The 25,641-nt window shown below is 51.9% G+C and overlaps 1 protein-coding gene across 2 annotated transcripts in view; it reads left to right on the top strand.

Annotated features, from left to right (window-relative positions):
• The window catches only part of SRGAP3 (SLIT-ROBO Rho GTPase activating protein 3), a 300,362-nt gene that overhangs the window by 143,039 nt on the left and 131,682 nt on the right, over positions 1-25,641 (top strand). For both annotated transcript variants that reach the window (XM_075550390.1, XM_075550392.1), the window contains exon 2: positions 3,730-3,922. In XM_075550390.1, the coding sequence (XP_075406505.1) occupies positions 3,730-3,922 (193 nt within the window). The remainder of the gene's footprint in view (positions 1-3,729; positions 3,923-25,641) is intronic.

Raw genomic sequence — 25,641 nt, 5'->3', positions numbered from 1 at the left:
CTCCTCTTAGTCAAGAACACCTTCAAGAGAACCATTTCCCTGACCTCTATCGCCATAAATTAGTTTGCATCTCCCATTCTCTCGTATTTCAAGAAAGACCAGGTCTGGGAATTTCATCAAGCATGTTGCTGCTGCTAGCAGTACTCCATCCCTTTTCATGGCTATATAGTCTTCCATTGATTGAATGGCTAACCTTTGAAAATGTTTTCCACTCTTAAAAAGTTGTTTCCAATTTGGGGGTCTAAGGATATATGTGTGTCCTCTTGTCTTGGTGGATATCAACACTCTTATTGGGGTGGATGGAGCACAAGGTGGGAGAAAGAGGAGGCAGTGTGCTTTCATAAAGATTTACATCCCCAGAAGCCCTAGGGAGCAGTTCTACTCTGTCTGACGGGGTTGCCATGAGCCCGAGTCAACTGGACTGCAGTGGGCAGGGTGGTGTAGGCATGAGCTGGACTGCAGAGCCATAGGGTAACTACCGTTGCACTTTGGTGTCCACCACCATCCATCAAAAAGTACCCAAACTTAGAATTATTTTCAACAAATATTACTGAACATTATCCACCAAATGTACCCAAACAAGTCAGACGTGTGTATTATTTACTTATTTTATATCATCGAGCTCGTATTTCCACTCCTTTTACAGAATTTCATCCTATTAACATAAGATACTTCGATGCTTGAAACTTTTAAGAGTGGATCGCCCCTATCAGACTTATTGTTCAGTGGAAATCTAGAAAAATTTCCCATGGATCCAAAACGCAAGTTTCTTTTTCTGTTGGGCGGATTTTATCGTTATCATCATGGTTATGACACGATTTGGCAAATCAACATTCTATACATCAGATAATTAAAATAAGATGTATGCTTGTGTAGGCACTGCGTCTCACAATATGACAGCTGGGTAGTGGGGGCAGGGGCAGGGCTCATCCGGCAGTGCCCTTTCAATTATAGGTGCGTGAGAACCCCGGGTTACCAGCAGAGTTGGATTCGGAAGGTCTGGGCAGAGAGGGGTGGCGAGCTGCCCACAGCCTTCCAGGGTGCCGCTGCTGCTGCTGGTTCTAGGATCACACAATGAGTTGCAAAGGTTTATGGGCCCTCGATCCCTTGATGATGGCTCATGAGACGAGCTTGGTGACTCTTGAAGGGGTGGTGGTTGGAATCAACCCAGAGGCACCTTGGAAGAGAGGCCTAGAGATCTAGTTCACCTGGGACCCCCAGAGAGTTACCAGGAGGCAGCGTCAACTCCAAGCCAATATTTGGGTTTTGCCTTTGCTTAAAGTAGGATGCGCCAACATTTTCAACTATCCCGCTTGCTCTTGGCACCCAGATACGTGGCCCCTGTGGGGCACCGCACTCGGGTCAAGTTCGGGTTGAGTGAGGAGTTGGTCTTTCTATGGTAGAGGGGGAGAGGGGGCCTGGTGAGGGGGGAAAGGTCACGCGCCTCCACAGAGGCAGTCTCTTTGGCAGAGCGGGGCGAAGAGAGGCTGGGGATCTGGAATCCATTCTTTCATAACTCTCCCGCCTGCTCATCCTCTGGGCAGTCTCCATGCAGCCCAGGCCAGGCCGGCCCCCCTTTGAAGGACGGCTCTCTCTGGGAGATGGTCAAGGCGGCATCAGCCCTCGCTTCAGACCGACATGGAAAGGCCTGGCTGAATGGTTTGGGAGTGGGTGAATGGACTCCTAGAAGCAAAGTCTGGGACAAAGTGGTGAGAGACCTTGAATTCCACACAGAAGTTGTTAGACACCATGGAGGGGCTCCCAACTCATCGTGACCCTATGAGACAGAGCAAACCGCCCCATCTTGTTTTCTCGGCTGATCTCATGGGAGCAGGTCACAGGACCTTTCTCCCAGGGAGCTGCAGGAGGTTAAACTGTCAGCTTTTCCATCGGCCTCCCGGGGCTCCCTCCGTGCCAATGGGCTGCTCTGACTCCCAGGCAGAGGGCGAGCCGTGGAAGAATTTCCAGCCCGGAGGTGGTGTGCAGATGGCTTTGAGGACACAGCCCTTGGAGTGGCTGTCATGGGGTGGCACCAGCGATGGTAGGATAGGTGTGAGGGTGAGGCAGGGTGTGGTTGTTGGGGTTCCTCTGTGATTTTGAACTCTGGTTCCCAGCTGCCACTGAGTTGGTCCCTGACTGCAGCCACCCCGTGCACACGGGAAAGAACGCTGCCAGCCCTACACTAGTTTTCGATCTGCTGGGGCTATTTTTCCATTTCAACATTTCAAAATCAGAGCCCAAGCTTTGCTTCCCCACCCAGCCTAGTCTGGGGGCTCCACGCACCCAGCATCACAGCCCCTGGCAGGCCTGCACGGACAGGCAGGTGGTAGCTGGACATGAGAGGCAAGGGCCCCAGCCAAACTCAGTCTCCTGCATAGAGAAGCAGATTTGGAGGGTTGGCCACGGCACTTCCTAGAATGTGGCAAGAGTCCATTCATGGGATCTGTGGTGGTACATGACACTGAAGGTCATTCAAAGTGGGATGGAGTCATGGCATGAAAGAGAAGAGGTGCCCCAAGGAAGAGATGAGCTAGTCAGGGTGAAGTATAGCACTGCTGAAACATATAACTTTCCTCTAGTTCCTTAATGCTTCCACCTTCCCTCCCCCCATCGTGACCCCAATTTTACCTTACAAATCCGGCTAGACCAGAGCATGTACACAGGTACAGATAAGAGCTGGAAACGCAGGGAATCCAGGATCTATAAACCCTTCAGAGCCCATATTGAGAGTAGCAAAACCAGGAGGGTAAGGGGAAGGTGGGGGTGGGGGGAGAAAGGGGGAACAGATCACAATGATCTACATATAACCCCTTCCAGGGGGATGATAGACAATAGAAAAGTGGTGAACGGACACAGCGGTCAGTGTAAGACATGAAATAATAATAATTTATAAATTATCAAGGGTGTATGAGGGAGGGAGGGGGAAAGTGAGGAGCTGATACCAAGGGCTCACGTAGAAAGCGAATGTTTTAAAAATGATGATGGCAACAAATGTGCCAATGTGCTTGGTACAATGTATGCATGTATGGATTATGATAACAGTTGTGCTAGCCCCCAATAAAATGATCTTAAAAAAAGAAAGAGGTGCCCCTTTCAGAGCCCCCTCCATCGTGACTAGATCAAGGGCATGGCTGTCATTCCCATGTTGATTGCCTGGTGTAGGTAAGCCATGCATTCAGGGTAGAATTTTGCCAAATGTTTGAGTGTGTGTTCTGTATATCAGCCCGGCGTGTGGTTTTACATAGTTAGAGGGAACTTCTCGCTTGGAGCAAATTCATTTCAGTAAGAGAAGAGAGTTCACTTTTGAGATCAAATAAAGGACTGGAATGCTAGTGGCCAACACCCTCAGGTGCCAACCCAAAGGCGAGGGGCGTCCACCTCCACCTAGAGCCACCTTGGAAGAAAGGGCTGGCGACCCAGTGCTGAAAAAGCAGCCACTGAAAACTCCAGGGAGCACAGTTCCGCCCGGACGCATATGGCAGGCACAGTGGGGCGGGCGGGTGGTGGGAAACACTGGATTAGACAGTGTGGCAGAACGATCTGTGCCAACATTCCATCTCTAGTGAGGCTTTGGGAGGCTCTGGATGGGGTGGGTGGGCGTGGGGTTGTGGGAGAGGGGCGGTGCGAATGGCACTGGCAGCCTGGGGTGACGGTTCAGCTGGGGAGTCCCACTGCTGTCCCTGTCACCAGCCTAATGCTCTCCCACCCCTTGCCTTGCCTCTGTCGCAGAGATCCGCACGCAGCTGGTGGAGCAGTTCAAGTGCCTGGAACAGCAATCAGAGTCCCGGCTGCAGCTGCTCCAGGACCTGCAGGAGTTCTTCCGGCGGAAAGCGGAGATTGAGCTCGAGTACTCCCGGAGCTTGGAGAAGCTGGCTGAGCGGTTCTCCTCCAAAATCCGCAGCTCCCGGGAGCACCAGTTCAAGTGAGAAGGGGCTGGGGAAGGCAGGGGGGCCCTGGGGGGCAGGGGAGGCAGCACCAGGTGGGCCAGCAGGGAGCAAAGCAGCCAGGTGGCAAAGACTCATGGGGTGGTTGGACCTTTAAGGACCTGGGGTTCCACCCTACTTGTACCACTAAAGCCTCAGTCTTCCCTGTGTGTAAAATGAAGATAGAAATCGTTTCTATGCCTAAGGCACCGTGGGGATTTAAGTGAGTAATCCAAGAGGCAGGCAAATGCTCAGTGAATTCGTGTTAATGTTGTCCTACTGTGCCCAGGCATTGAACTAGGCTCTGTTCGTGCCCAAGCCACTCCGCCTCTTCTCAAGACTACTGTGTTTGTCCGGGAAGACCAGAGAAACAAATTCATAGAGACTCATATATGTATAAGAAAGAGCTTTATATACAAGAGCAGTTGAATATTGAGAAAACAACCCAGCCCAGTCCAGATCAAGTCCATAAGTCTGATATTAGCCCATCTGTCAGATACCAATCTATAAAGTCCTTTTCAGACTCAGGCAACACATGCAATGATGCCGAATGCAGGAAGATCACAGGCCAGTGGGTGCAAAGTCTTGCGGATCAAGTGGTGGTAGCAGTATCTCAGAGCTGGCAAGGGTCTCCACATGGCTCCTCCACTTCCCAGGGCACAGGGTCTATCAGCATAATGCCAGTGTCTTGTCAGTAGAGTGTCTCTCAGGGAGTGAGCAGAGAGAGAGTCTCCCACCTCCAAGGAGGAAATACAGGAGTTCCCGGAATCCTCAGGAGAAGGCCACGCCCACACAGAGGCCTCATTGGCTATGACCCGATTGACTGACTAGACTTCACCCCTACACTCTTAACCTTCTGAAGTCCAAACTGACACCAGATGATGTAACCACCACAATGACCAAGTCAAATCCACTGCCACTGACGATTTTGGCGCATAGCAACACTGGTGAGTTCCTAAAACGAAATCTTGCCGCTGAGAGTATACACCGTCTGGGAGCAGACAGCCTCGTCTTGATGCTGCAGGCGGGCCAGTGGGTGTGAACCTTTGACCAGCCCAGGGTCTAACCCACAGTGCCACCAGGACAACCTGATCTGTTCACCTGATCTGGCCAACCAGCCCACTTCCAAAGTCCTTTGGCACCTTCCTCAGGGAACTGATCCCCCGAGCACACCTCTTCCTCATTCCCAGAGGGGTTGTGGTTGGGGGGTGGTGGGGCAGCAGAGCCAGCAGCAGACTGTGTCCCAGCCTCATCCCACCCATGAAAGCAATGGCTTACTTCTCATGCTCAGCCCCTGGGTTCCTCACAGCTGTCTCTGAGTCCCCCACCTGCACAGCATACTAGGATCTGACCCTCTGGGTCCAGCCCCCTGAAGCAAACAGGATGCAGCAGTTTCCCATGGCCATGGGCCCCACCCACAGCTGCCCCCGCTTACCCCACCCAGCACAGCCTCCCTGGGCTTGCCTCCTCTCCTCAGCTCACTGTGCAGCAACTGACCCGCATGCAACTCAGCTCTAGGCCACCGTCCAGCACTGCATCCCGTCTGACTCTTTCTTCGTCATCCTCTGGCCGTGTTGATCTGGCCAGGGGGTTCTCTTCCTTTACACGCTCCCCCACCCCAACCAGCTACATGGGGACAGTGGTGAGGGTGGCGCAGGACCAGACAGTGTTTCACTCTGTTGTACATATGCTGCTATGAGCAGGAACCGATTCAACAGAACCTAACAACAACAACAACCCAACTATTGTCCGCTTGACTCCAGCGTGTGTGTCAGAGGAGACCTGGCTGATTTTTCAGGAAGGACAGCACCTTTCTTCCAAGGTGCTTCTGGGTGAACGGCACCTATAGGGGTTCAGTTAGCTGAGTACCCTGTTTGCCCCACCCAGCGGCTCCTCTCTTCTTTCAACCCCCCAAGACCCGTCCCCTGTCCGTGCAGCAGCATGTGAATGAGCACTCACTCACAGGGTTTCTTCTCTTGACCGCGGGAAGAAGAAGTTGCCGAACCTCTTCTCTGCAGCTGTTTCTGCTTCTACCTCATCCCATTTTCTGAATGTTCATGGCGGGAGGAAGCGCCGGTTGATAACCGCTCCCATGCACCGCCTATCTCCTTTCCCATCACAGAGTCTTAATTTTTTCGGATAGATTTTTGGGGACAAGATTTGCAGGGTTTTAGAGGATAAAAGTAAAACACTCATTATGTGCAATTGAGAAAATACAGGAAAGTAGGAGGGGACACATTTGGGTTCTTGTATTGACTCTCTTGCTTCTGTACACTTTTTTTTAGAGTGGTTCTGTGCTTCCTGAAAACTTACGCAGAAGGAACGTTTCTTTCTGCTCCCATAGACTTGGCCCCCCCACAGATACGTGGTCCCCCTCTTATTAGTATCTGGCATCTGTGTGGTGCATTTGTTGCAGCCGATGGCCCACTAACATCCACAGTGGCAGTGGGGTTCACTCCGGGGCTTCACTGGCAAAGGCAGACCGTCAAAACATAGGATGCCAGTTGCCGCCATGACAGCTTCATGCAGCTTTGTTGCGTTGCTCTTAAAAGGACCCATGCTACAACTCTCCACCTCCCCACCTCCCCACCTCTCCACCTCCCCACCTCCCCACCTCTCCACCTCTCCACCTCCCCACCTCTCCACCTCTCCACCTCTCCACCTCCCCACCTCCCCACCTCTCCACCTCTCCACCTCCCTACCTCTCCACCTCCCCACCTCTCCACCTCTCCACCTCTCCACCTCCCCACCTCCCTACCTTCCCACCTTTCCACCTCTCCACCTCCCCACCTCCCCACCTCCCCACCTCCCCACCTCCCCACCTCCCTACCTTCCCACCTTTCCACCTCTCCACCTCCCCACCTCCCCACCTCTCCACCTCCCCACCTCCCCACCTCCCCACCTCCCCACCTTCCCACCTTTCCACCTCTCCACCTCCCCACCTCTCCACCTTCCCACCTCTCCTGAACCTTTACAGCAACCCCTTCCCCTTGAGTTGTCTCCTGGTGGCACAGTGGGTAAGCAGCTGGACTGTTAACCAAAAGGTCAGGTTTGAACCCTCCAGCAGCCCCTCTGCTGTACAGAGATGTGGCCGTTGGCCCCTGTGAAGGCTCCCAGCCTTGGAAACCCCATGTGGCAGTTCTACTCTGCCTTACGGGATCGCCGTGAGTCAGAATTGACTGGACAGCGATAGGTTTTGAGTTTGGGATGTTTTTCTAGAATGTCGTATAGTTGGACTTTTAGAATACATACTCTTTTCAGACTGGCTTCGTTCACGGTGTAAGGTCTCCCCGTGTCTCTTCATGGCAGTTATTTGTATTGCTGAATAATAGCAACCTCCCTACCCCTGATGATGATGCTTTGGGATAAGCTCAAACTAACTGCAAGGTCAGTAGTTCAAAACCACCAGCCCTTCTTCGGGAAAGAGGCAAAGCTGTCTGCTCCCATGAGGATTTGCAGTGTCAGAACCTGATGTAAGTTCCCTGTGAGTTGGATTGGATTCGATGGCAGAGGGATATAAGAATGGGTGTCTTTCAGTTTGTGTGTCCTTCATCTCTTAAAGGCCACCCTGGCTGCTTCCTCAGCCACTTTTCACTAATAGCAACAGCGGCATGGTGATGATTTATAGAGTGCATTCAGTGGGCACTTACTCCATGCCAGTGGCAACTGCCCACCTTGAAGAGTAGGATGCGGATGCTCTCACAAGACAACTTGACAAAGCGTGTTCTGCACCTTCCATAGGAGAGACGCGGGTTGGACCTGCCACCCTGGTCCCTGGTTCTACTGGCTTCATCTGAGGGGACTAGGGTCAGGCTGAGGGCAGCAGGGTATTTGGACCCTCCCCAAACATATAAGAAACCCTGGGGGCCCAGCGGGTGGAGCGCGGGATGGTGAACCACAAGGTCAAAAATTTGAAACAACCAGTGGCTCGGAGGGAGAAACAATGCTTTCTACTCCTGTGAAGAGTGACCGTCTTGGAAACTCACAGGGGCAACCATGCCCTGTGCTCGTGGGGTCACTGTGAGCCAGAAATGACTCGATGGCAGGAGTTGCGAGTTTGGAAACACACACACACACACACACACACACACACACACACACACATCTAAAGACAGAGAGTAAGTGACCCACTTCTCAGGCTGAGCAGTCACTGGAACATCCTGTATTGTGAGTCATCGACAGCTGTAAACACTGTGTGGTGTGTGTGGTGGGGAGGGAGCCTTATCTCCTGCCACCCCACCCCCAGTATGAATGTGGAAGAGAGGAGGAGCAGGTGGGGACTGGGGGAGAATGGAGGAGGGGGTCCCCTGGTCCTCTGCATGGCATATAATGAGCTTGGTCGGCCCCTCATGGGTTCATTAACCAAGGCCACCAGATGGAGCGGGACCCGCAGCTGGCAGCTTGGACAATGGAGCGCCGTGACATACCATGGAGGTCTAATTGGGATGAGGGCCCAGGCTATGCAGCTGGGAGGCTCTCTGCACGATGCAAATGCAGGCAGTGTCTAAGGCTGGCCGCACTCTCTCTTTGACCTCCGGGTCAACCAGTGTGACCCGGTCACCTCTTCCTGGAGCTGGTGCCCGAGGCCTGTGCCCCATTGTGGGCCCTCGGTCCTGTCTGCCCTTGAAGCCTCGCCCTGCTGGCTCGCTGCTCCCCCAGTGAAGAGCATCCCCCTGCCTCCCAAGGAACCACTCAGCACCTTGGGTGCAGCGCCAGGTCTTGCCATTATTCCCCCAGCAATGGCCCAGTGCTGGGGTGGAGACAAGTGTTTCTGGTGAGAGGGAGGAAGGTAGTGAGGGGGAATGAGGGGGAGACTTGTCCTAGAAAGCCCACCATGGCTGAGAGATTACGTAGGTTCAGGTAGGGAGTTGAGTTGAGTTGAGTGATGGAGCCAGACAAGCCAGGTACCCCTTTCTCTAGGGGCAATAGGCCCCAACGGTCTACCTGGTCAACTGAAAAAAATGTGTAGCTGCTCAGGAGGTGCTGCATCTCCGCACGGAGTTCCCGGCGGCCCATTCTTCCAAGAAAGGCTAGGATGCTGATTCAGAGAGTTTACCTGGGGCAGGTGGAACATTTAGACATCATGTGCTTCTGTTCCCATCTTCCATGTCAGGGAGCTTCCAAAGGCTCGTGGAAAATAGAGTGAAAAGAGAACTCCCTGGTGTTTATGTGCTGACAGCCTTGCTAAGAAAGCGCGCCGACAGCCCTGCTCTCTAGGCACCCTTCACAATGAGCCGAGAGGCGGCTGGATGCAGAGGGCTTTGTCTCACACTCAGTGAACTCCACCGGGACCGAGTGGCTTATTTTCCCCAAAGTGCGCCCTGGGCTTCTGAGCGCCCGCATCCAGCATCCCCCATTCCTGCCCCGGCTTGTCTCCCACTGATTGGAACCCTGTGCATTGAGCACCCCTTGTTTTCCGGGCTGCGGCTCAGTGCTGTGCTGAGTGTCCACAGAGGAACACCCCGGGACCCGCTCTCCGAGGGTGAGCTTCCTCTGGAGAGGCAAGCACAGGCCCGGGACAAGGGACAAGGGACAAGGGACAAGGCTGTGATGAGGGCCAGCTGCACCCCAGTCCCACAGCTCTGGCCTTTGAACAGCACGACCCCACTCGCCCTTCAGGTCTCCAGGTTGAGTTGCCGCTTCCTCTGGAAAGCCCGTTTGGTTCTGCCCGGTTCCTTCCTCTGTGTGTCCATGATGTGTCTGTGATGGTGGTGGTGTTGCCGGGTGCCATCGGGTCTATTCTGACCGCAGCGATCCTGCGCATGACAGAGAAAACGCCGTCGGGCTCGCACCAGGCCTTAGGCCTGCGCCATTGGTTCCTCTGCTTGAGCCATTGTTGCAGCCACTGCGCCGTTCCCGTTCCGTCTCGGAGAGGTTTTCCTCCTTTTCACTGCCCTCCTGTTTTCTGAGTCCTTCTCCAGGGACGGGTCTCCCCTAACTACACGCCCAAAGTGCACAAGACAAAGCCTGGCCATCCTTGCCTCCAAGGAGCACGCGGCTGTGCTTCTTCCCAGACAGATGGGTTTGTCCTTTTGGCAGTCCCCAGTCATCCTCTAGGTTGATGTGTCGAACCATGCTCACTGAGCCCCTACCATGTGCAGCGCCCCTGGAGGGCACCAACGCTTGCCCCCAGCTCCAAACTAAGGCTTGTAGCTTTGAACTCATCCAGTGGCTGGTTCTGAGAATAGAGGGAGGATTTGCTGATCTGTCTCTCTCCAGATTCCCCAGACCAAACCCTAAGCCCCTGCGGAGAAAGTCCAGCACGTAGCGACCCTACCCAAACACGGGAAAACCAGACTCGCTCCGTCACACTCAGAGTGAGCCCAGGGAGAAGACAGTGTCCTGACGTGACTGAACTACTGAGGTGCACGGCACGCGGAAGAAGTGCCAGTAAAACTTTAAAGAAAGAGAAGTGATCTGGAGCAGGAAACTAAACCCTCTCCCACATTTCCCCAAATTACCCACCATTATTTAATGCGTGTTCTGCAGGGTTTGGGAATGTAGCATGTGTATTCTAATATCACCTAGAGAAATATACTTAAAGTCAAATCTAAAAGATCAAACAACCACAAGAACCTCATTACCATGGCGTCCATGCTGACCCCTGGTGACCCTGTGGGACAGGGTAGGCCTGCCCCCTGTCAGTGTCTGAGACTGTCGCTCTTTATGGGAGCAGAAAACCCCATTTTCCCCTCGGAGAGGCTGGCGGTTTGAACTGTTCACCTCATGGTTTGTAGCCCAACTCTTAACCATGGCACCACCAGGGCTCGTTAGTGAGCCTACAGGGCAGAGAACAACTGTACTGTCGGGTTGCCCAGGCTGTACGTCTCCATAGACACAGCTTGCCACATTCTCCTCCTATGAAGTGGCTGGTGGGATTGAACCACCGACCATTGGTTAACAGTTGAGCGCTTAACCACTTGCAAAAGATTACAGTTAAGAAAATCCAGTGGAGGGAAGGGGAAGGAGGAGAGAGGGAAGGTTAGATATATAGCCTCCCCAGAAGGGGATGGGTAACAGAAATGTGGAGAAACATGGGGGAAGGGAGACAACTGGCAGTGTAAGATACGAAATAATAATATATAATTGATCATGATGGTGGGAGCATGTTGGTGGGACAAGAAAAAAGAGGTTATACCAAGGGCTCAAGTAGAAAATGTTTTGGAAATGATGATGGCAGCATATGTGCAAATGTGCTAGATACAATTGATGTGTGGAACGTTTAAGAGCCCCCAATAAAATGATTAAACAACAACAACAAGAGCAATGAAACTAACAACCATAACAAAAAGAAAGAAGGAAAATCCAGTGGAGCAACAAAGGATCACCGTGAGTTGGAATCAACTGGATCCCAAGGGAATAAAATTGTGCCATGTGCCAGGCCCTGGATTGACAATGGTTAATGAGATGGATTTGATTGACTATGGTAGAATTAACCATTTAGTGGAAGAAGGAGATGAATAAAATATTTTCAAAAATAATAATGAAAGCCAGACAAACTAATCACATGTCTGCTAAGATGCAAACGGGTATTTTCCACCCACGGACCTAAGAGGAAAAGCTCCACACTAAAATCACACGGCCCTTTGGAAGAGAGGCACCCTGCTCAGAGAGTGCTGTCCGGGTTTGGATAACAGAGCTCCCTTCTGTTCTGAGTCACATGTTTTTGATGCCCCTCACTGCCCACCAGATAGACTGAAAAACGAAATCCACTGTCACTGAGTCAAGTGCTGACTCATATTGACCCTCCAGGACAGAGTAGAACCACCTCGGTGAGTGTCTAAGACCGTAACTCTTTAAGGAAGTAGAAAGCCTCGTTTGTCTCTCGTGGAGCTGCCTGGTGGTTTCGAACTGCTGACCTTGTGGTTAGGAGCCCAACACATAACCACTATGCAACCAGGCTCCTTTCACAAGATAAAACTGATTTTTAAAATGCTATGTGCAGTAATTTGAGTGTTGGTTGCTGTTATTTAGCTAGCAGATTCTCTGCCCTCAACCCCAAACCAATATCCAGTTCTGTTCAAATATGTCTCAGATGTTTGGCGACTGTCAGAATTTGGAAAGGGCTGGGAAGAGCTTGGCTCTACGAGGGCACTTTTTGAGCATTGTTCAGCTCCCAGGAGCCCTTGGAGGGAGGATCCCAGTGAGTTCCTAACATGCCTGCCAAGACAGCGCTCCTTACTGGGAATCCAGCATCTCTGAATTGCGCACAGAGGTGGTAGCATGTCCCTAAGAAGATGCTGCCATTGAGACGTAGTCCTCAGGCTCATCCTGGACAGAGAAGCACATTCACAGCATGTCAGTGGATCCTATAAAAGTTCAAGCGAGTCCGAAAGAAAGCTTCATTTGGAAACAGGTGGAGGTAATGGAGACAGGCTTACAGGTCAGGCTCAGGCTCCATCCCCAGCCCCTACTATTCCTAGAGAAGCCTGGTGCCCACCATGCCAACTCTGCAGGCCTGCTGATCTTCCCTGGGCTCTGTCTGATGGCTGGGGGCCTGCACTATGCAGGCGATTTGAGATTTCAAATGCTCACCCACAGCCACCCTACCATCTTACCAAGGTGCTCTGTTGCAGCGTTTACACACAAGATCACCTTTGACCTTCAACATAGTTGGTGTGACCTATGAGGCAGGCACTCTCTCTATCGTTTCCAGTTGGAAAAGCAGCCTTCCCACCTCCCCACGAGAGAGACAGCTATAGAAGGAAGCTGTAGGGCTAGAATTAGAATCTCAGTTGTTCTGGCTCCAAAATACAGAACTGTGTAGAGTGACATGCTTTTGGGATGTCCCCTCATATTTCTGGGCTGGCAGGGTATTTCCTGAAGTCACCCATCAGTCCGGACCACATCCTCCCTGTGTGGATGCCGGGGCTTCCCTCCGGTCTTCCTGGTCAAGTCCCGCTTCTCCCCCAAAGGCCAGCTCATGGAGGTCACCTCCTCTGGGAAGCCCCTGCTGCGGCCCCCAGGCCCATACTCAGCTGCTCCCTCTGTGCCTCCCACATGGCTTTGTGTGTGCCTCCTGGGCTCTGGTCAGACTACTGAGGCATGAACCCATTCACAAGCCTGTTTTGCCCACTTCACTCTGCCAGCTGCCCAAGGGGCATTCCCATTCTTTCACCCCCTTTCTGATACATAACAGAACAGAAGCTCTATCCAAGTTTTCATGGATAAAGGAAAAGATTGACATACTACAAGTGTTCTCTCAAATATACCTGGTCTGCATACAGAGATGCGAATTGTGGGAGGCAGTTTCAGAGCTTCAGCTGCTATAGTGTCAGCTCTGACCCCCGGGGGCCTTTGGTACTGCCCGTCCGACCGCATCTTCCCGGTGGCTGGTGTCCTTGAGCCAGTGGCCACAGCCAGTGCACCATGAGGGTCTGCCAGCCTACAGGCTCATCTTTCCGCACCATGCCCGATAAGGTCCTGCTGCGATCCATCGGGTTTCCCCGGATAGTGTTCAGATCATCCGGCCTTTCCTCCTAGTCTCTCTTAGTCTGGAGCTTTACAGCTAGCACATGGACTAGAAATGACTGAATTCTCTTTTCAGTTTCTCTTTTGATCTTTCTAGTTGTCTCTGTTTGGTTCTAGGATGTAGTAACGCCTCTCTGATCTCCTTTTGAGGAGGTTGGGCTGCTAACGGGCGGTCGGCACTTTGAATGCTCTGCTCCATGGGCAGCAAGTTGAGGTTTCTGTTCCACACAGACACCCACTGGGGCGGGGGTACTCTGTCCTGCAGGGTGGCTATATGTTAGGGTCAACCCAATGGCGGTGAGTTTGGTTTGGGCTAATCTCTTTTAGCCAAAACCTTTTAATTAATTTTAGCTTAACCAAAATCTCCTTTCAATCTCCTCTCATCAAACAGAGAGCTGACCACCATCTTCAGCATCTGTCCAGAAAACAGCACTGTTTTCTTTCTCTTTAATTTACCTGTTCGGTTACCTTCTATTTACTGGAGCCATGCTGTTCTTTAAGGAAGCTCACTGGTATTGAGTCAATGCTGGCTCATAACCACCCCATACGGCAGGGTCGATTGGGTTTCCAGAGACAGTAATGCTGCATGGAGCGTAAACCCCATCTTTCTCCTGCAGAGTCGGGCAGTCGTTGATGACTACGTTTATTTAAGTTAAAGGAAGATAACTCATGGAGAGATGGTAAGTACAAGGGAATGCAGGATGGCCAGAAATCCTGAAGACAGCAATTCCTCTTGTGCATCGACATCTTTCATCTCTGCCTCCTCTGTCTTCCCTGGGGAGGGTCACAGGGCAGGAGGCCAGCGCTGACGGGTGATCAAGGAGCTGACTATGGCTGCCTTTTCTGCACAGCCCGTTTCTCCTTCCAAGTTTCTGTCTGGCCCTTTTCCAGCTCCCACACCAGGTTTCGTGGGATCCTCAGGGACTATACTCAACCATCTCCAGAGAGGAAGCCAGGATGACTCATTTACGCAGATGCATGCAGACATACAGGTTGGCAGTTCAAACCCAGCAGCCACTCCTGGTGGGAAAGATGAAGCTCTCTGCCCCTGTCAAGATGTACAGTCTTGGAAACCCTATGTAGGGTCACTGTGAGTCGGAATGGACTTGATGGCAGTGAGGAATACATATACATGCTTGATACACATATACACACATGTATTTTTAGTGTATATCCTAAAAATGGAGAATAGACATTCTAATAAGTGGGATTTTAAAAGCACACACACTCTGGGGTCTGCCAGATGGCTGAGAGCAGAGAATACCGGAAAGATGTTTGTGCTTTATTGACTATGCCAAGGCAGGATGCACTGTGTGTGTCATAACGAAGTATAGAGAACCTGGAAAAGAATGGGGACTTCAGAACTCTTCATTGTCTCATGCAGAACTTGTACATGATCAAGAGGCAGTTGTGGGAGCAGAACAAGGGGGCACAGCGCGGCTTGAAGTCAGGACAGGCGGGCATCAGGCTGCAGCGTCTTGCCGCGCTCCCTCAGTCTGTGTGCCGAGCGAAGCGTCAGAGCAGCCGAATGCTGAGAAGGAGCGTGTGGCACCGGGATAGGAGGAAAGCTTGTTAGCAACCTGCGACGTGCAGAGAGCAGAACCTGGCTGCTGAAATTGAAGAGCACTTGATGTACTTGCTCATGAAGATCAAGGACCGCAGCCTTCTGTATGGACTACAACTCAATGTCAAGAAGACCAAAAGCCTCCTAACGGGACCATTAGGTAACACCATGATAAATGGAGAAATGGCTGAAGTTGTCAAGGGGTTGGTCTTGCTTGGATCCACAATCAATGCTCATGGAAGGAGCAGCCAAGAGAGCAGACGCTTTGTGTTAGGTAACTCTGTCGTACAAGACCTCTCTAGAGTGTTGACAAACAAAGATGTTACTTTGAGGACCTAGGTGGGCCTGATCCAAACCATGGTATTTGCAATTGCCTCATCTGCGTGTGAAAGCCAGGCATTGGGTAAGAAGACCAAAGAAGGAGAGGCATTTGAATGGTGCTGGAGAAGAACACTGGAAGCACCATGGAGGGCCCAAAGGACAAACAAGTCTGTCTTGGAAAAAGTACAGCCCGGGGGCTCCTTGGAGGCAAGGATGGCAAGACTCTGTCTTACAGACTTTGGACATATTGTCAGAAGAGCTTAGTCCCTGGAGAAGGACGTCATGCTTGGTAGAGTCAAGGGGCAGTGGAAGAGGTGGGACGCTCAACAAGATGGATTGACACAGTGGCTGCAGCAATGGGCTTAAGCATAGGAGCAATGGTAAAGATGGCGCAGTACTGGATAGTATTTTGTTCTGTTGTACACAGGGTCGCTGTGGGTCAGCACTGACTTGACGGCACCTAGCAGCAACAACAACAAGGCTCTAGAGTTGGTCCCACTAGGCAAATAGGATAGCAGTAACCTTTAAGATTAGATGGCACCTTATACATTGTAAAGGGTCTCCCCAGCCCTGGGGATGAGGGAAAGGGAAGTCAGGGAAGGTGTTACCAGCCCCGCTGGACAGGCCAGGGATCTGATGGTCTGACAGGGTGAGTCTAACTCTAGGGTTACAGCACTGACCATGAAAGAACTGGCCAGAGGAGTCATGGGTCAGGGTCCCATACTCTATCTAGTTCTAAATACACAGTGGGCAGGGTACATTCACGGTAAGACGGATGAAGGCAAAAGGGGCCTTGCAGGAGAAGAAAAGATGAGTTTGACCAAGCGTTGTCTACTGAGGCCGAGCTTTCCATTGTGATACCATGAATATAGTCGACAAGTCAGAAGCAAATTCACCTAAGATGCCAGACACCGTGTGTACCATGATGAGGTCTGAGGAATGGGCCTCCACATCAGGGTGGAGGAGGAGCAGGGAAGGTTTGTACGGGGCCTTGAAGTACACGTCAGAGTTTGCAGGAGGAAAAAGCAGCTCTTCTTCTACGCGTCCTGGAGCTGGCCTGAGCCAAAACTCCACGTTAAGCCTTGGCTAAGCATTGGGCTGCAATCTGCAGGGTCGGCTGTTTGAAACCAACAGGCACTTTAAGTAAGATGGCCTTTCTACTCCTGTAAACCGTTGTAGCCTTGGAAACTCGTGGGGGCAGTTCTCCCCTGCCCTTTAGGGTCACTATGAGTCAGCATCGACTCCAGGGCAGTGAGTTTCTTTTTTCTCCGCTCTAGACAGTTGTTCTGCTTCCCGCCTGACCTCCCTGCCCTGGGACCGATCACATCATTGGTCAAGCCAAACCCTTCATTCCACCTTGACCTACGAGTCATTACATGGTCTGGCTTCTCCCTTTCTAGCACAATGGCTTTCTCTTCCTCTGTACACTGCCTCACCCCTGCCCCAACCAGCTAGAACATCTTCCCATTCCCAGCACCACTTCACACCTTCACTCACAGCCCTTCCTCCCTCATCGCCCTTCCCACCTGGCAAATGCTGATGTGCACGTCAAAGCCCAGTACAAATGCTCTTGTGACTCCCCCTCTACTCAGACGCTGTTCCTCCGGAAGCCCGAACTCCACACAGCGTAACATAGTAGGCATCTCCAGCCTTGTTTGCTAAGCCTGCCTCCCCTTCTTCTGATAAAATCTGCGTTTTCCTCTGGGGAATCATCCCCCAGGACATGGCGAGCCTGTGACCAACCAGCGTTCCATCAGGCCCGGGCAGAACCCAAGTCCGTCCACTGAGCTGCAATCTCAGGACTTTCACGGTGCTTTCCTTCCATTGGGATTGCATGCTTTTCGGATCCTGCTGGTCTGGGAGAGACTCTGCCCGAGAATGGAGCAAACACACGGAGGGGAAAGCAGAGCCAAGAAGTAGGGAGAGTAAGAACAGGTACTGGGGGCGTCCATTGAGCCCCTTGATCTAGCTGTGCCAGAGGCTAACAAACCCCCAGACTTCTACAGAGTTGGAACCAATGTAGCTTCATTTTTGCTTGTCAGTGTGAAGTATTCCTGTCATTTCGACAGGAGGTTTCCTGACCCATAGCCTTCACAATTCTTGGTTTGTTCTCATGTCTACTAGGTTTGGAGCTTTTGCAAGGCATATCCCCGCCATCTCTCTCATTCTTGATGACTTGTCCAGTGGCTGGCACATAGTAAACCAAAGCCCAACCCATTGCCATTGAGTGGATTCCGATGCATAGCAATCCTGTATAGCAGCAGTTCTCAGCCTGTGGGTCACGACTCCCTTGGAGGTTGAGGGACTCTTTCACAGGGGTTGCCCGATTCATAACAGTAGCAAAGTACAGTTATAAAGTAGCAACAAAAATAATTTTATGGGGGGGTCACCACCACATGAGGAATGGTATAAAAGGGTCATGGCATGAGAAAGGTTGAGAACCACTGCTACACAGGGTTTTTGAGATGGTAAATCTTTAAGAAAGCAGACAATCTCATCTTTCTCCCCTGGAGCGACTGGTGTGTTTGAACCGCTGACCTTGTGGTTGGCAGTCCAATGCCCAAAGCACCATCAGGGCTCCTTGTGACATAGTTGATTCCAAAAAACATGAATGAGTGAATGATTGGATGAATGAGATTCTACCATGGGCTTTGGAAATGTAAGATATCCTTCCTGCCTTCCAGGCGCTTACGGTGATGAAACCAGCCCCACACAGGTGAAAGGTAATGGGGTTACACAGTCATGTCAAAGATTGGATGGTGGGTCCAATGGTTAACACACCCATCTGCTAACTGAAAGGTGGGCAGTTTGAACCCACCTAGAGGTGTCTTGGCAGAAAGGCCTGGAGAACTACTTCCAAAACAACACTCATTGAAAAAGAAGGTTGAAATGACCATGGTTTAACATATACTTACTACACACTCGCACCGTTCCATTCTGACACTCGGAGGTGGAACTGGCTCAAGGGGAACTGGTGATGGTCAATGAGTGCTATAGTGAGGACATTCTATGTGTCTCACATGATCCCTGGTGACAGGCAGTCAGAGAATGCTCCCCACCACCTGGAGAGCGCTTTGAAGTAGATCTTGAAGGGTAGGACTCAGCTGAATGAGCAGCATTAACAAAACAAACTCAGAGTTTTCAAGTTGAATTTGATTCCGGGCACCCAAGGGGGTGACCGCGGGGGCCTGTGCTCCTTGGTCCTGGGCCGAAGCAGATTGCCAGGCCTTTCTCCTCGGGCGTTGTAAGGTGGGCTTGAAGTGCCAGGCTTGTGGTTAGCGGTGGCATGCAGACCACTGGTGCCATCCATGGCCCTCATGGCAAGAGAGGAGGCGGGCATCCTGTGGGCAGGAAGCTGGAGTATGCTGAGATCCTGAGGACTGAACAGTGTTCCCACAAAAACACTTGGTTCGGCTGTGATTTTCAGGACTATGTACTTCTCTATTGTGTAAAATCGGATGTCATCATCCTTTGTGTTTGGTAAATTCCAGCCTCTGTGATGTGACTGAGGCAAGGCGAAAGGCAGCCCTGCGTAGGAGCCTGCGTCCAATCAACAGGACTAGATTGCAGCTTGAGTCTAGCTCTTTGGTGTTAGAGAAGAGATGAAAAAGCAAGCAGAGGTCTGAGGGAACATCTGTACCACCAAGAACGAAGAGCTGGGAGTGGAGACTGTCATTTGGACCTAGGGTCCCTTTGCTGAGAAACTCCTAGACCCAGGGGAAGGAAGATTGATGCCTAGACACACAGAGAGCTCCTGGGCATAACGGGCCGACCGATGCTGAAGGCGACAACACAGAGAGAAAGTGAATGTCTGAACTCTGACTTCTAGCCTCCTAAATTGTGAGGGAATAACTTTGTTTGTCAAAGCCACCTTGTGTATTTCTGTTTGAACTAAGCCAGATCGCCGCTTAAGCAGCAACACGTGTGACCTTGGCAGAGTCCCCAGAGTTCAGCAGTTTCACTCTCCTTCCCTGGAAAGTAGATATATAGCTGGATGGACAAAGACCAATGTGTTAGTCTGGGTGGACTAGAGAAACAAATCCAGGGAGACCCATGTGTATAAGAAAGAGCTTTATATACAAGAGCAATTGAATAGAGAAAATGTCCCAGCCCAGTCCAGATCAAGTCCAATATTAGCCCGTGTGTCTGATACAAACCTATAAATTCCTCTTTAGACTCATGCAGCACATGCAATGACGCTGAATCCAGGAAGATCACAGGCCAGTGGGTGGAAAGTTGTGGATCTAGTGACAGTATAAGCATCTCAGCACTGGCGTGGGTCTCCACGTGGCTCTTTCAGCTCCAGGTCTCTAGAAACACTCCATATGTCTCCTCAAAAGGAATGTCTCACAGGAGTGAGCATGTGTCCCGCCTCCAGCGAGCTATTTATCTCCTCAGTGCCTCCAAATGAGGTCATCTAGCCGTGACCTGATTGACAGGCTAATCTCTACCCCTTCACTCTTAAGTCTCACATTGACAACAGATTATATAACTCCCACAACCACTCATGGATCAAATTCTTTGTGCTATTTAGTCTTTTCAAATAAGTAAGTTGGGAAACTGGGGGAAATTCTTTTGCCAGGCTCTCGCATACACTTGGACTTTGGAGCCTGCAGTCGCTGTTGTCAAAGAAACCTGCAGGGTCCTCACGGATCCCTCATGTGGGTGATGACAAAATGAATCCTCTGAGACCTCTCTGGGCCACAAGCCCAGGACCCGGACCATGCTCTCCAACCCCCTGCAGCAGCTTCAGATTCCTTCGGGGGCACGAAATAGGTAAAGGCAGAAATCCATCCCTGGCCCCAGCTTTGCTGCCTGGAAAAGGTTTCTGTGAGCTGCGGAACACTGGGCCAGCCTTGAATGCTAGCTGAGGAGTTCAGTCCTCCTCCTGCAGTTGCTCCTCTGGGGCCCATGGGAGAGATGTCAGAGTGATCATATAACCCCTTCTTGGGCCTCCGGATCCACCTGGGTAGCAACACCAAGACTTGGCTCATTCTACAAGGCCCTGCAGAATCCCCTTGTACTCCCTGTCCAGCCTCAGCACCATGCCTTGCCCGTACCCTCCTGCCTTCTGGCCACACTCACCTTCTCCCAGTTCTAGAAGGGCCCCATGTCCGCGGTGCCTTCGCATTCACTGCTAGGAAGGTGCTTCCTTCTCCCTGTGCCATGTTCAGATCCACCCTTCTGCCCCCCGGGCACCTCTTAACACTGTTCCAGAAAGACCTCAGCTGGGGAGGGGCACACAGACCAGAGGACCAACGATAAAGGAGCAAGTGGTGCCAAGCTACCAGGGGTGGTTGTGCTGTATGCCAATCAAGCAGGGCAGTGGATGGAGAGCTGGGGCTGCCGCGTGGTCAGGGAAGGCCTCAGTGAGCAGGGACAGCTCAGCTAAGGTCCTAAGGGCAAGCAGGACCCACATACCCAGCCATGCCCACCTCCACCTGCCCCAGGTAAGGCCGAGTCTCCACCCCCTCTCAGGGCAGCGTGTCTTTTTCCTTCACAACTTCTATCACACTTGTAACTTTCTGTTTGTGTGATTCTTTGATGATTCTATGAGCCCCTGCCTCCACAAAAGACCAAAAGCTCTACAGCCTGGCACAAGATGGGGACTCGGCCAGTATTTGCTGAATTCAGCCTAACACCAGTAAATCCTGTGGCTGTCGTGTTACCCCCTGACGCCTGGAGACCCCACGTGTGCCAGAGCCAAGCTGTGCTCCATAGGGACTTCATGACTGGGCTTTCAGGTATTGGTCGCCAGGTCTTTAAGCCAACAAGTCCCTGGGTGGACTTGAACCACCAGTCTTCCAGTTAGCAGCTGGCTGACATTTGCACCATCCTGGACCCCGCCTGTCTTTATCAAACCCAGGAATTGTAAGACAAGTCTTTAAAACCCAAACCAAACTCACTGCCGTTAAGTCAATGCTAAATTATAACAACTCGAGAGAACAGAGTTGAGCTGCCCCTGTGGGTTTCCCAGACGGTAACTCTTTGTGGGAGTAGAAAGCCTCCTCTTTCTCCTGCAGAGTGGCTGGTGGCCTTGAACTCCCAACCCTGTGGTGAGCAGTTCCTGGGTAACCAGTGGGCCACCCACCACGCGATGCAAACCCCAAACCCAGTGCCGTCAAGTCTGTTCCGACTCAGAGCGACCTTATTCAGTGGGTCCTACATGCTGCTTGTGGCCCTTCCAAACCCAAACCCAACTCACCGCCCTTGAGTCAGTTCTACAGGGTCACTGTGACTGAGGCACTTTGGTAGTGAGAAGTTAGCCAGGTCTTTCTGCTGTGGCACCTAACCGAGTGAGCCATTTCAGATGCAGCTGCTGGTGCTAGCCCAATGTAAGACCCAAGAACCTTTCAGAAGGGAGCAGGGAGCTTGAGGCAGGGGCCTGGGTGTCTGGCAAACAGTGTCTGCAGCAGGAGCTCGCCTCCTCCCTGAGAGACCACACTGCCAGGGCAGTGGATTGGGTCTTTCTGCCATGTGGGGCTGGCTTCATGGGCCTGGAAATGGCTGTGTTTGCAGAATGGGATTTTCCTGCCCCTAGTTGAGAAGCTGGAGAAATCCACTCGCTGCTAATTTCATTTTTTCCTAACTCGCCAGCTTGGCAAGGCCACAGCCGCCCAACCTAGCAGACAGCTTGCTTCTCTCGCTGCGGTCTCTTGGAGCCTCTTACCCAGCTCCGCGGCCAAAGAAGGAAAGCTGTGACTCACCAGAAATGCTCCTTGCTATTTTCTGGCTGCAAGAGGAGAAAGAAAATATATATGTGAACGTTCTAACGTTCAGTCTTAGCTCAGCAGCTTCCGCCTGCTGGGTAGACACTTGGATGGGAGACTGGAAAAGCAGAAAGCACGCAGGGTGTCTTAGAGGGTTTGTTTTGTCCTTTCTACAAAAGGCAGCTGCAGCCGGCGACCCTGGCGGCTGGGGTGCTGCAGAGCTGGATCCCAAGTCCGGGAGGTTCCGTTTTCAAGAGGGAAAGGCACCGGCTACAGGTCCTGAAGGCTGCGTCCTTTGGGCCCTGGAGTACCTTGGCCCCCGCTGTGCTCCAGATGGCAGAAGGATGCAGACAAAACACTACCAGAGTCCAAGAGACCACATCCCTTTCCAACCCACTGCCACTCCCTCCCCTTCCCCTCAGTCTCCCCAACTCCGCTGCCTCTTCCAGAGTTTCAGCCCCTCCTACTTGCTTTTCCTTAAATGAACAAAACTCCCCCCACCGACCTCCATGAGCCTCTGCCCTCCCCTTCCCCCTGCCTGCAGCTCCCTCCCAGCCCCACCCACCAGGCCCCTCCAGCTCTTCCTATAGACCTCAGCCCAATAAGTCCTTCCTCTGGGACCCTTCAGTGCCTCCAAATCAGGTCATGCCTCCTCGGGTGGCCTCTCGTGGCACCAGCCCCTTTTCCTGCCCGGCGCCTTCTGTGGTTGGGCCTCTGCACACACATGTGGGTCCGTGGAGGACATCTGCCTCCCTCCCACTAGCCAGGGGTTCTCAACCTTCCTCATGCGGCGGCCCTTTCATACAGTTCCTCAGGTGGTGGTGACCCCAACCATCACATTATTCTCGTTGCTACTTCATCACTGTAATCTTGCTACTGTTATGAATCGGGCGACCCCTGGGAAAGGGTCTTTCAACCTCCAAAGGGGTTGCAACCCACAGGTTGAGAACCACTGCCTAGACTGGAAGCCCCGTGGAAGCAGGCGTGGGAGCTGTGACTGCTTGCAGCTCGGCCTCGGGGACCTAGTCGATTCGAATGGATGAACTACTGACTGCGTGACCACAGAGCTGCTTTCTGGGGTATGACCTCAGGGTACAAGATGTTATTTGAGAAGCGTGGCCAAGGGGCAAGTGACCTACCCAAGGTCACACTGCTGGTCTGGTGGGCCCAGGGTGAAAATGTAGCCCCATACCCACGCGTCTATTTCATCACACCGACTTTCATCTGCTGCCTGGTCCCAACTCACTTCCCTCCTCTGCCTCGAAATGAGGAGCGCCGGGTACCATGGGGTCCAGGCCACTGAAGCCAACTTGCAACAGTGTGTCCGTCCATCCAGGTAGACGAGTGCCACAGATTCACAGACACCAAGTGTGTATAAGGAAGAGCTTGATATCAGAGAGCCATTGTACACAGAGAAGACATCCCAGCCCAGTCCAGATCAAGTCTACAAGTCCGATATTAGCCCATATGTCTGATACCCATGTATAAATTCCTCTCCTCACCCCAGACCTGCTCCTCCTCACCTTAGTGAAAGCCACCCCTTCTCCCCAAGGGCCACGACCTAGAAAATCGGAGAGTTGTCTCAGATGTCTTTCCTCCCTTCCGATGGCCGGTCCTGGTCCCCGACCAGCCAGTCTCCAGGTTCAGTCAGTTCACCACCTCAGTATTTCCAGCATCTCCCAGCCTGTCTCTTCTTGTCCGCACTGCGGCCAGCGTGAGGCTCTGCCATTGTAACCCTGTCCCTACGCTCCTCTGCGCTCAACCCCCCTCAGGACAGTGGAACTTGGAGCCTTTTGCAAACTGCCCACCTCGCCCTCCAGTCTCACTTTCTGCCCCCTCCTGGAACCCCGTGCTCAAACCTCTTTGCCCGTGCCACATTTGGCAGCAACCAACGTGTTAGCGTCTCTCGGCCTGGGCCTGAGCCTTTGTTTACCGCATTCCTCATCTGACTCCATTCCAACATTTCCTTCTCAGCCCAGAAAATGCCTCCTTCAGGAAGTTTGACCTCTCACCTTCAAACCCAGGTGAATGCCCCTTGGCTGTTCCACAGCCTCCTGTCCACCAGTACATCTCACGGATTCCTTGTGGCTCCCGACTCCAGGAACAGCTTGTGGCAGCAGGGCTTTGTCTGCCCTGGCTCTGGGGACACCGTGGCACTGGGCATGTACACGCCAAGGCAGACGATGAATGAATGAAACCCTTCAAACTTCCCAGCAGCTGTCCCTTTCAATTGGAGATGTCCTTGAGGGCTTGGGGTAACTTCCTCTTCCTCCCTGTCCCTTGTTCAGTCTTAGACTGCCTGGCCTCCTGGCACCTAGTTTCTGGTAAGGAAGAGACTCTTCTCCCTGCCCTTCCTCTGAGGGTACCTCTCTGGCTAGGTGACCTGATTAACGGTCCCCATGCTGTACCAGCACTTTGGCGCCTCGTCAAGATCTCATTTTTTTTCTTCCCTCTGAAACTCACCTTCTTGCTTTGATTTCCATACATTTGCCCATTTGATTCCCTGCTGATGTTCAACTTGGTGCAGCCCAGGCTGAGCCAAGCCCCTGGCATAATTTAGGTAACAGCTCAGTGATCTCATCCCGCATTTAATCTTTCCATTTCCATCATCGCTTAGGACGCTGTGAAATTTAGGATACATGAAGCACTTTCTGCCCAAACGTACTTCTCCCTTGGCAGTTCTTACCGAAGTTCTTGTCTTCAGCACTGACCCAGTTGCCTCAGATGCAGACCTCAGAATCACCACCCATTACGCTCCCCTCTCCTGCCTCTCCACACCCAGGACATCTTCTAGATGATCTGTCCTCACATTGAACAGCCTTTCAAGCCCAGCCTTGGCTGCCTCTGCTGCCACCACTGTCTCTTATTCAGGGCTAAAATCATTTACTGACTGGTTCTCCTGCCTCCAGCCTTATGCCCACCTCTATCCATCTGTCTATCCATCCATCCATCCATCCATCTATCCATCCATCTAACCATCCACCTAGCTATTGATCCATCCATCCATCCATCCATCCATCCATCCATCCATCCATCTAACCATCCACCTAGCTATTGATCCATCCACCCCCTCCACATGCACCTATCCATCCATCCATCCATCCATCCATCCATCCATCCATCCATCCCTGTACCCACCTACCTATCCATTTATTCATCCATCCACCCATGCACCCACCCACCTATCCATCCACCTAACTGTCCATCAACTTATCTTCTAAGATGCATCCTATGAGCCTTCGCAGCTACACAATGGTTAGCCCATACTTCTTAAATAATTTCCATGATGACCCACCACCCACAAGCAAGGATTCTCAATCCTGACTGCACATTTGAATTGTCTGTGGTTGCCCTTAGCTATGATTGAATTCGCCCCTGACTCAAAGTGACTCATTTATAACAATTTTTAGATTCGTCTATAGAGTGTTTAAAAATAATCAATGAATTAGTCTTACATGAAACCAGTGTTTCTAAAATATCTCCCAAGTGATTCAAACTGCTACCCAGAGAGATCACAGTGCAGCCTGGAGGATATGGCCCGGAATCCTTAGCCTTGCATTTAGAACCTCCACTTGTCTCTCCAGCCTCCTGTTCTACCTACCCACCCCCACCACACTCTGAATTCCAACTCTAGGGAGCCATTTCCCTTTCT

The sequence above is a fragment of the Tenrec ecaudatus genome, chromosome 5, assembly GCF_050624435.1.
Source record: "Tenrec ecaudatus isolate mTenEca1 chromosome 5, mTenEca1.hap1, whole genome shotgun sequence".
In the NCBI taxonomy this organism is placed as follows: domain Eukaryota; kingdom Metazoa; phylum Chordata; class Mammalia; order Afrosoricida; family Tenrecidae; genus Tenrec; species Tenrec ecaudatus.
This window is presented reverse-complemented; position numbering and strand designations above follow the sequence as displayed.